Genomic DNA, 12,322 nt, shown 5'->3' on the forward strand with positions numbered 1-12,322 from the left:
GCACTATACTATCTCAATGTTTTGTAAACTGAGATATATGGAGAGGTGAGTTCCTACCTGTGCGGTACCAAAACCTAAATAAGCCAGAGGTATGTGCCTTCAACAATACTCTCTGTCCCAGGTTTATGTCACACAAACACTTTGGCATCTGCTCATCTTTGCAAAACAGCTCTTGCAATTTCACTGGACTGCAGGGTAAATTTAAATTTAAAGACATCCTCATTTGAAGACTCAGGACCTGCAGAATGATATTATTTGCATCAGGCTTCACTACCATTTAAGATGCTGCAAGGTATCCCTCCTGGGTTCCAGCTGCTGCTCCAGAATGGCACAGGTTTATCCTAAGTCCCACGTTATCTATCAGCCCAGATGTCTCTGATGCCCTCAAGCATCTACAGTGACACCTGTATTAGCCCAGCTGTCATCACACTAAAATGAGGATTTCAGAACAACACGAGTTTATGCAACAGAGGGGGTGAATAGCTTTTATTAACTCCTAGGAGTGTGATCTGCAGGCAGAACCCCATTTAGTGTACTTTTTATTTTCTACATAGCTCCGATCTTTTCAGAGGACTGGACACCCATCAAGAAACACAATGCTGCAAGAGACAAGTGATGGAACCAAGCAACTTACCTGCAGTACGATGTCCCGTCCATTCCGTGTGACATTAACAGTGTGGGGCTGGCCATTGGCCATGTTTCTGTGGTCAATGTCAATGTTATATGGCTCTTTGGTGCCTCCGAGGTTGTAACGAATTTGCAGATTCCCTAGTGAAAAAGAAAAAATGTGAAAAGCACCCTCAGGTATTTTGATCTTTATTCACCAGCTATTTTCCTGTCTTTATTTTCACATACAGCTGTTATCATTTCACACTTAATTGCTCTCATAGCTGGTCTCTGCTGTAAGAGAAGAGCTGGTGTTTGAGATTATAAAGTTACTGGGCCAAAACTGCCTCTAGTTTATAACCCAGAAGTGTGACAATGACCAGCATTTCCAAACCACAGTGTTTGTAAACACTTCAGACTGCAAACCAAACAAATTGGAGTTATGCCTTGAACAATATGGACAATTGGTACAAAATTGAGCACATCGAGTAACACTTTATTGTTGAGATTATTATACTTGCTGCAGTAAAATTCTACAAAATTATACAAAGCATAACATTTTCTAAAGAATAAACCATTGACATGCATTGAATAAAGGCAAAATTACAACAAATTAGCACTGACACATAATTCACACAAGGGACTTTCTTGCTCTCATGTTTAATTGCTGTTGATGAGTGACCGTCTGGACTTCCATGGAAATTTAGTATTGTATTGTGAAATAAAAACCTGAGGTTACGTTGTTGGAAAAGTATAATCAGGAGTGGCTAATTGATATTCATAACATACTGCCAGACAGATTTTTCTTTTCTAAACAAAAGTGAAGTATCTGCTCTTCATAGCACATTTAAATATTTGATTAAAAGGAAGAATGTTTGAAAAGGGAAACACAGCCCTCACTCTTGATGAAAACTGGAAATATTCTGTCCCCAAAGAGCAGACTTAGACCTCTATAACTACAGTTTAGTTGTGTGATGTTGGATTTCTCTCATGCACGTCCTTTCTTTCCCATGAAGGGAAAAAAAATGAGTGGCATGTAGAATATTCATATTATCCCATAAAAGAGAACAGTAGTAAAATCATCCTAATTATGATTTTCATGGGGCGCTAAGGCCATATTTGGAATTGAAGTATATTTAGTTCATATAGAGTTTTAATACAGTAGCAGCAAATGGTCCATATCCAAACTTCATCCATCACCAAAATGTTTAGGACATTATATACTATATTACATCCATATTTTAGTCACCTCAGAGAGTAACCAGATTTTCAGAACAGTACATGACACTTTCTACTGACTACTAGGGATAGTTCAGCTATTCAGATGACTTCATGTGGATGTGTACTTGTCCCCACCATAATACTGGCTCATGGCATGGGTCTGACTGTTATAGCAGGTTTTTGGTTTCTTTTGTTTGGTTGGTTTTGTTTTGTGAGGGAGGATTGGCTAAAGAAACACCACTAAACTGAACAGTTACATCAGTACCAGATCTCGTAGAAGCAGAATAAAGGATCGGGTTTCTAAGTGCTTTACTTTAATGTGACAAGGGTGAAGAGACTTTCTCATTTATTCAGAGCTTCCTCTGAATATCCTGGTATTGTCAATTGTGCCTTCAGTGGGGAGAGCCTGGAGTAGTTTCTTACCAGTGGGGTTCACGAGGACAGCCATGAAGTCCGGGGTGTAGGAGCTGACGTAAAATAACACACAAGGGGACTTGGTGGTGCTGAAGCTGAAGCTGACCTCTTCCTTGTTCAAGCTGAGGTCAGGTGCTGTGATCTCAGGATCTGCAGAGCTCAGAAGCGTCCGGCTAACTAAATCCTTCATGCTAGTCCCTGGGGAGTGAAAGTTGTAACGAAGCCACATCCCTTCTTCAAAAAATGCTCCCACATCTTGAACAGAACAGGAAAAGGAGGATGAAAAGAAAAGAAGGTAAATTAAATGTGCCGATATCTTTTGGTTGAACCATATTACTGTGACCTGATCAGTACTAATCTGTGCATGTTTCTACTGTTGTTTTATTTAAGCACAATATTTAGGTCAAGAGCCTCACTATTTTCCTACGAGAATGAAAAGAACAGTCTCCATTTTATTAGTGGGTACTTGGATTCACAAAGCAAAGGAAATATTTCCTTTGGGGCACACAGAAAGCCTATGCCTATATCTCATCTCAATATTACAGAAAAGGATAATTATGATTTAAATTCATTCTTGTTGAAATTTTGTGGTAGATAATGCTTCAAAGAAGGAGATACAAGGAAGAGTGGCTTAAAGGACACAGTAAACAAACAACAAACAATGAAAAGGGAAAACAGCAATTCTGACCACCAAATCTGAGTGAATTTGGAAGGACCTCCCAAAGGAGTGATGACAATTCCAGCCCCTATAAGGACTGGACACAACGCTTGTAAGTTATCCACTGCTAGCACAATCCTTCACAAGAACTCCATAACAAGGATGCCCTTATGGGAGATAAAGTTAACTAGGGAGTTTGATTCAGCTGGGAACAAGAGGCAAGAGATACCTGAACTGTAGATCCCAGGAGGTGCTACAGTTTTCAAACCAATCTGAGACAAGATGTGGTGTTCCAACACTCCTGACAGAGAATATACCTACTTTTGACAGAATTAATACTTTCAGCTGAAAAAGTACTAGTAGTGCTTCCAATAATAATGCAGTCCTGCCTCTTCCTCAACATGAAAATCATAATTCCAGGCTGATATTCTTGCAACAATGCTGACTTTGATAACCTCCTACAGGAATTACTGCACAATTGGCCACCATTGGTATCATCTACTCCACTGGAGATCACTTGACTGACTGCCTATGGCAGTCATTCATTTAGAGACATCGTGGTACTGGATCAGCTGTGCTGCCTGGGACAACATTGTTAAAGGAAATTTTTAAATGATATGTGAACTTGATAAAGGTGTGCTTATGGATATTTCATAAGATATTAAATAATGATTAAAATGTTATAATCATAACATATGAATACTGTATTCAAAGAAGGGCTGTAAGAAATGCTTAAGACCATAAACAGTCTTTAAAAAAAAAAAGTCTTTCATGATATACTACCTTTCTACATGATGCAAAGTTGCCACAGTTTTGCAGACAATTGCCCATCTAAACAAGATGGGCATTTATTCCATTTTAGCATTTTGAGTCTTCACAGAATTCTAAGCAAAGGCTTTATTTCAAAACACATGTTGGAAGATGCTTATTTTCAAAGCTTTACACAGACACAAAGTGAGTCAGGAACGAGCCTGCAGAATTCATTCTGAGTAGCTGAGCAGAGAATAGTAAAGAGGATAGGTAAAATTATAAAATTATATTGATTTTCCTTTCCAGAATTTTGCTAAATCCATAATGCTGGAAAAGCTTTATGTTTTCTTGCTGTCATATAAAAATTCTCCCAAACTCAAAATATCACAGTTGCTGTCACTAAACAGACATATAAAACACAGAGCCAAGCAGTGGTCCTGAAGTGCTATAAATAATTAGATAATTCTGATGGATTTATAACTGCAATTTTATAGGGGAAAAGTTAAATCACCCCAAAAAAATCATGGGGGAGGCAATTTCATTTAACAACTATATTTCGCAGTAGTCTTAACTTTAGTGCTCCTGGATTAAAAGGAGGGCCCTGTCATGAAAAATCTTCCCCAACTCGTGATGCCCTCTGCCTCTAACAGTGGGGTAAGAAACAAGCGTTAGCACACAAAAACCTAAAGTAGTAGCTCCAATTATTTGTGAGATGGGCCTAAAAATATCCCTGTGACCGCTAATTTATTCTTCAGCCCCTGCTTCTGGTTGACACAAGCTGCTTCTGGGGCAGATGCCCTATCAATTACGCCGGCAGAGCTGCCAGCCGTGCCGGGTCCTGCCACTGCCACTGCTGGTGGGGACCACAGCCCCTGTGGAGGCTCCATGCCTTCGCTCTGCACACTGATGCACAATTATATTCGCCTCCAGCCTGTTTACTGCTTGTCACGCTTTTCATTTTAGAGGTAATCTTTGGAATTGCCTGGCACTATGCTTGCCCAGGGCCTCACGCTCTGGGGATACTGGGGCCTTCAGTCCTGACCTCAGCACTGCTCTGGGGCTGAACTGGAAAGCATGTGAAGCATTTTTTCCAGAGCTGTAAATGTTATAAATTGCTGTGTTAAGTGTTCATTACTACAAAGAAAGCTTTAAGTAAATGGTGCCCTCTGAAATGGTATTCAGATCATTCTGCAGTTTTGTGAGGTGAATTTGATCATCCTTGTGGGTCTCTTCCAACTCTCAATATGCTGTTCTGTGACTTTTTATTCCAAAAGGGTTTCACGATGGAGCAAAGAATGCTCTGTATGTTTAACTTGATTTGCGCTGAGAAAATAATTTTCAATGTAGCTCTACTATTACAGGCATACAGGGTATTGTAGTAAACCTTGAAATTCTCCTCACATGCACATCACCTCTTCTAAAAGGAAGGATAAGAGGAGGTTCACTTTGGCTTTGTGAGTGTTTTGGGCCTTCAATAGGAATATATTGAATTATCTCAAGTTCCAGCTCATCAAAGAGCTTGATGCGCATGATTACGCACTTTACTGAAAGAAGCTGAAATCCTTGCAGCAGGACTGCAAAGTGCTCAGCAACTCACAGGAGCAGGTTGTTTAAGCTATTAGGACATACTAAAAATAGCTTAAACATAATTTTCTTTATTTTGAATGCAGGTATATGATGTCTTGGAAATGCTGAGGGCAGACCAACAAAAAAGCTACCTACTTTTTAAGTCACAAGTGGTGACCTTGGAGTTTACACCTGAGGTCACAAGTGTAGTATCTTCCTGAAGTTATCTTAGAAGGAGTATGGAAGTCCTTCATCCAGAAAACCATTCAAGCTCCCTGAATAAAGAGGGTCAAATGCAGCCCAATCCCTGCTGCTGAAATGTGAGGGAAGTTTCCATGCACAACTCTCTTCTGTAATATTTGAAATGCTACCTGAACAAATGACTCTTGGGACATCAGGCATAAGGCGTAGTAAAGATTGCTCTGCAAACCACCCTTTCAAGGCAGAGGCCTTAGGGAAATGAATGTGGTGGTAACAGATCTGTTTTCTTCAGAAAATAATACCTATTTTTACACCAACATACAATGCAGTCACGGTCTGTTGACAGAATTTTTAAAATTTAAACACTTTGGGCTGGCTTTGTAGAAGAACCCAGAACAGGAATTACGAATTATTTCTCACCTCTGAAAAACCCTGCCAGCATGGCATAGGTGTGCCTGAACACAGCTTCAGGAAGATTTTCTATCTAGGTGCATATATGTAAGAGATACAGAGCTCAGCAGTCTTTACAGCAATTGGGTTTGCTCTATGCTGACAGTTGGATGGAAATGTTAATAGGAATTGTCATGAATCAAGTACCAGATATTACTCCTAATAAAAAAAGAAACTGCAGATCTGTGGAGCTACCAAAAAAAACCCCAAACCAAAATCCCAATGCCCCAGTTTAAACACAGGACCTTTACAAGGGTGACATTGTAAGAAGTGGAATCTCCATTCTTTAGTAGGACAGTGCTCACTGACTCAAGCTGACTCATAGTTTTCCAAGTGAACTGGATCAGATTTCTCTCACAGACCTGGTTATTCACTTAATGGGCATAACAGGGCATATCTGCCTTACAGAAGGTGGAGACAAAATCCTGGCAATTACAAAGCTGGTCAAAGACATGAGAAATGGAGAAGGAAAAGACTCTCTCCTCTTTGTTTCACAAAGCTGGCTTCCTTCGGCTGTTAGCATGTCCCATCTGGAGTTCCTAAATGCCTCTTTGGCCTTGCTCAGATTCAGTAAGTTAAAATTATTACTCTGTGATGCTGCTTGCCAGTGTTCAATGCATGGAGTGCTCTTACCTGCATGGAGTTCTGGGTGTGAAAAACAGCTTTTTCAAAATTCTAAGCAAGGACAGTCACTGGAGATGTTCTAACACTTGGTGCATTTACAAAGATTCTTCAGACAAGGTAGATGGTTGAATAAACCCTCTTTCTTTTTGCATAATTTCCTTTCTTTTTTTTTTTTTTTTATTTTATTTTACATGTAATTATGAATATTGACTATAGATTAACCAGGGCTTGCTTGTTCATCTTATGGTAAAAATTGTGCTTGAGAGCACCTAAAATTGCTGCTACTTCCAGACTGTGGTCACAAAAACTAAGACTTGTTTGCTGAGATACCTTCTGGTCATAGGGCATCAGTAAAGGGTCAGAATCTCACAGCTGTTGATTTGGGAGAGAATTTGAGAGCCCTGAAGGTGATAATACTTACCATTCATCTGGTTAGCTTACTCAACATATTATTCTACCTTAAGGCACATCTAGTGTGCGATATCAGGAAGTGGGGATTTAAAGCTATCGCTCTACATCCCTTATTTTCTGGCTGCTCTTACTCTAATAATCTGTGATGCATGTTGGAACTTTCCACCAAAGTACAGCAATTGCTTGTGGACATTAACAGAATATAAACCTAGTGAGGACTTGCTTCTTCTACATGAATGTATCAGTATTCAGTATAAAAAAGGCTTTCTTAAACTATCAGAATCAGGGGATATAGAAAACAATGTGCACCAGTGAAACTATGGGGTGTGATCATAAATCCATGCAAAGATTCCCACTACCTTCAGTAGAACAGGATGAGTGCCACAAGAGATGGGGTTTAGCCACCTGATTCATGACACTTCCAAGCCTCCCTAGTCAATACCAACAGGTAGATTCTGCCAGGAAGCAGTTTGATATGCTTAAACAAGGCTGAGCTCTGAATCTACTTTTGCACTAGAAGCTGCAAAGCAGGGTTTTATTCCAACTTTCTATACCTGGACAGAAGTGTGCATGCTACAGAAAGCCTAAAACTGTCAGGAAAGCTGCAGTTGCAGTTCATTCTGTACTGATTTGAAAGTATGATAGATACTTGATCTGATGTCTGGGACAACAGACTCAGAGTAAGGGAATGGCAACAGGTGCCATGTATTTTCTGTCAAATCTAAATGACAAGCCAGGTCCATTTCTAGTAAAAATATCCATAGTGGTTGAAAAGAAAAAACCTAAATGCCACCCTTTTCCATGCCACCATCAAATAAATTTGGATGGATGAAGAAAATGTGATGTCAAGTGTACAACAGACCAGATTTCATGATTTCCTGCCAGGGAGTCTATGGAGATGCTCTTTAGGTTACCTCAGAGATAAACTTGCATCTTTGCAAGAGCCATTTGAGAAATATTAGCAACTGTCATTTGCTGATTTCACAGTGTTCAGAGCAACAACCTTGATAGGTGAGACCTGGCTTCAATTACTTCCTGTACTACAGGTATCCACTTTAAATCTGAGCAGATCCTTCCTGCCCTCCTTTGCTTTCTGCATTACCATAATAAAAACATCTTCTCTCATCACAGAGCTATTGTAAGCATAAATGCCCTGTCATCTTGTGAGGTGCCAAAACTATTTAAGCAGCATGCAGAAGTATAAATATTGCACATTTTTTTTTTTCCAATGAAAGAATTGTTGCACTGAAGTGCAACTTTCAAAGCACTAGAGCATAACTATGAACTGTGAATGTTTACTAAGGCAATATTGACAGGACTGAAGAATGTAATAGCTTTAGGAAGTATATCTATTTTTGTGAGTATCTATATTTACCCAAAAGGGGCTAAAACCTGAGTCCTGAAGTATGATCTACATGTAAAAAAGCCTGACTGCAGCATTCAGACTTACCAGAGTGGGAGCTTAACATTAACAACCTGAAGAAAATGTCTCATGTAACTTTCAGCTAACAGATCACAATCATGTTGAAAATACAGGAATTTTTTTTGGATCTGGCAGGGAATGTTGCCTTATTTTCTGGGTTCTGTGATTCTGAACTATGAAAACTAAGAAGTTAGTTACCTTAAAACACTCTAACAATCACTTCACCATTGCTTTCAACAAAACAATGCAATGTTTTTGCAAAATAAAGGGAATTAAATGGGTCTAACCGGGGCAGAATTTGGAGTTGATCGAGTATCAGTCTCAGAGTCCGTGGAAGGGTGCAGAGCTGCTGCCTCCTGAAATCTTGGATCCACTCGGCCTAGTAAAAAGCTATTTTTTCTCTTTGAGACATGGAAGGAAATCTGACTGTGACAATACTACTTGTAAGTGCTTTCAGGGTTCATACAAATATAAAAACAAACATGAAGGAATTCGTTTTGGGCATTGTCTTAAGGATTGCAAGAATTCACACTGAGAATCTGAGCTTTACTCCAAAGGAGAAAAGAAAAAAGAGTATAGCATCTCTTTGCTGTTTGTTAATGCAATTTGAGTAACTGCAAAGAAACTGGAAGGCTTTGAATTTACCCTTCCAGCATACCTGAAGGCACAGGAGTCATAGCACCAGCTATTTAATTTTTTAAAAAATTTTTTTGGCCTCACTCCTGGTGAGTGCAATTTCTTCTCCTACTGTTGTTCCACTGCATTTCAATATTCAATACCAAAGAAGGAATGTTTTCTCCCCCTGGGGTATGCCCCACATCAGAATGCTGCCACTTGCCCTGCATTTGACTTTTTTTTTTTTTTTTTTGTTTTGTTTTGTTTTGTTTTGTTTTGTTTTTTGTTTTCGTTTGGTTTTTTGGGGTTTTTTTTTGTGTTTTTTGTTTAAAGGGAGGAAAGAGTTTGTTTCTTAGAGGGACAATAATTAATTGTTTTTTCAGAAATGCTTTTATGATGATAGGACAGCTGTGGGAGAAAAAAAAAAGAGAACTTATGCTTAAACAAAGGACAGGGAAAGGTCAGAAAGCAATCTGCAGGATGGCAGAAACACTTCAGCTATTCCTCAGAGCAATTCCTCTGAGCAATTGAGAAGTAAAGTAAATGAAAGAAGTAAAACCAATTGCATATGCCTCAAATATGAAACAAAAATACAGTTAAAATAGATGTCAGACTGCATTTTCATGCTTCTTTCTGTCCTTGTAAAAAAATAGTGTAATTTCCAGACCACTACAACATCATTCACATTGTGATGTGCTGCTAATAAGGCTGGAGACAATGCAATTTCTTGTCAGTCATCAGTCAGAGGCTCTCAGGACAGGTTTCATCAGTGAAAGAATCCACAGCATGTGAGGCCTACTTTTATTGTGAAGTGTGTTTATTACCCATGAACCATTGTATGGTGATTTCCTTATAGCAATGTTTTTTTTCCTTCGATTTTCCCATCTTCTCTACTATCACTTTTAGTATGTAACCAACCCCAAAAAGTTCACTGCAGGCAAGTGATTTCAATATCAAAATAAAGCCTTTAGATAAGAAAAGTTTCCTGTGGCAAAAGAAAATCAATGGGAAGAGAAGTCTGTGCTATATTGTAAGGGTTACATTGTGCCACCTTTCACTCCAGCTGAGTGGCACATTTCACACAGCTGAGTGGCATATTTTTCTGGTAGTATCTCATACTGGTTTGAATGGGATGTCAGGCACTACTGATAATCAAATTAACAGATCTATTTGGCCTGGAATATTAACGCAGATGAGTGAAATAATGAACAAAGTCCTAGTCTATCCTGCAAAGCCCTAACCATTTTTCTTAGTGAAGGTGACAAAGGAAAATATTCCTGCTTGCCTCGTATTCGGCTTACCCAGCATTACAGCAACAAACAGAATACTGTGGTGCAGGATACAAAAGTGACAGAGCAGTATTCAACTCTGTCATTAAAAAGAAAAAAAATAATTGAAAACAGATCATACAGTATTTGAAAACATGTTCTTAGATGTTTCAGTGCTTTTACAGAGGGGAAAGTGTCAAAGTGTTAATGAAAAATGGATTGAAATATAATAATTACAATCTCTTCATCAAAATAAATGAAAATAAAATTTAGGTATCATATTTATTTTACAGGAAAAAAAAATCCAAACACCTTTGAAATTTTCAAAAATTTTTAAAATAGTTTTTTAAACTAAAACATACTTGGCTGTTTTGCCGTTATTTTTTTTTTTCTTTGTAGTTATATATGTTTGCCCTTCGTTTCTCGAAAATTCTTGTCTCATAGACCAAGAGGACACAGTACAAGGTTCCAGGAGCTGCTATTAGAAAGAAAATGTAGGACTCCCTTCTTTCACAACTCTAGGAAGCTTGACAACACACGTAAGTTGTTCCAGTGCTTTACTTGATTAAAACGGCCCAATGCAAGTTAAATTGACAATGTGAATGTAATGGGCTGTAAACGAACTGTTCCAAAGACCTCATTATCAGCATTGTTTGTTACAGAGATTTTACAATTATTTCAATCATAGGATGCCCCAAACCCAGTATGTTTTGTGTAATTTATCCTCTAGCTTTTTCCCCTATATCCCATTGTTCTTTCTGTAGGGAAACCTCATGAACTCACCCACACTAAATCACACCTGGGGATATTCTAGATGAGTACAGCAGTCTTTAGCACTAATAGATAGGAAATTGGTAATTTAATCCTTGTACATAAGATCTAAAGGATTTAGAGAGCCACTTTTAACCTGGAACAGATTTGCTATTGAAAGCAGAGATCTGGTGTCATGTTTAAATGGCACAACACGGTATGGCACAGACATCCCTGCACTAACAAGAGTATTTTTGCATGAGCACCACCTCACAGCAAGTTTTACTGCATGCCCAAAGTCTCCCTGTCAGAGCCCCGGGCCCTTGGCTGCACTGGGACGCTGATAAGGAGAAGAGTATAACATGTATGATATTACTGCCATGGCTATGGACGTGCTTACAGGACAGCCAAAACCAGGGCTTGCCTGTGCTAGGTGCTCAATTATTCCCCTAATGGTATGTTTTTATTCTGGTAGCTCCACAGCCAGGAAAAATTAAACACTTTAGCTTAGAGATAGTTTTGGTGGAAGGTTGGGGCTTACTTACCCATAAGAGGAACAAAACCCTCACAAATAAAAGTCAATGTGATGAGTTCTGGCAGTACAGAAAAAGCTATAAAGTGGATATAACATGGCAGTAATTATCTTTTCTTTTCTTTTCTTTTCCTTTTTTTTTGTTTTTTTTTTGTGTCAACACATGATCTGTAAGAGATTGACCGAATTCCAGCCTGAATAGGTTTCCTCTACCATATAACTGCATTAGTGAACAGAAATACTAAATATGCATTACCACTATCCATGACAAATCATTTGCTAAATTAACTGAAATTACTGTATTGACATTCTCAGGAGCTGCTGTATGTACAGTCCTGAACTGAATGGACATGTTTTATAATTTGCTTTTGAAGCAGCACAGCATAGTGAAAGCTGATGAAATTCCTGCATGCAAGCACAGTGGAAGCCATTACCTAGAGAAGCAGCTGCTTCCCTTCTGCTGCACTAGAAATACATCATATTTATTGGAATTTAAAAAATAATCATGCCAGAGATTCATCCATATCTGGTGATGTGAATATTTGGTGATATGAAAACAATCTCTTGGCTTTTAGAAGAGAATGGTCCGGTACGTGAGCAACATCAACAACGGACAAAGCTTTGTTGTGACAGAATGAAATGAGAGTGAACATACATGGATAAAAATGAAAGTGGCTGAAGTGTGTGGGGAGGAAATGCAGTCCATAACACAACATCAGGTAGAGGAGACTGCCTATTTCTGCTATAAACTTTATGCTTCCTGTAAGTGTGGCTAAAAGAGAGCAGGGTATGGATATTTGCAAAATAATTCTCAGATTTTGACTTGGAAAAAA

General features: G+C 38.7%; 1 protein-coding gene across 1 annotated transcript in view; it reads right to left on the bottom strand.

The window, feature by feature from the left end:
* CNTNAP2 (contactin associated protein 2) overlaps positions 1-12,322 on the bottom strand; it is a 1,037,491-nt gene that overhangs the window by 72,094 nt on the left and 953,075 nt on the right. Inside the window, exons 19-20 of the mRNA XM_053940221.1 lie at positions 2,251-2,496; positions 635-768 (exon numbers count right to left, since the gene is read on the bottom strand). Of these exons, the coding sequence (XP_053796196.1) occupies positions 635-768; positions 2,251-2,496 (380 nt within the window). The remainder of the gene's footprint in view (positions 1-634; positions 769-2,250; positions 2,497-12,322) is intronic.

Source organism: Vidua chalybeata, chromosome 1 (assembly GCF_026979565.1).
Source record: "Vidua chalybeata isolate OUT-0048 chromosome 1, bVidCha1 merged haplotype, whole genome shotgun sequence".
NCBI classification, from domain to species: Eukaryota; Metazoa; Chordata; class Aves; order Passeriformes; family Viduidae; genus Vidua; species Vidua chalybeata.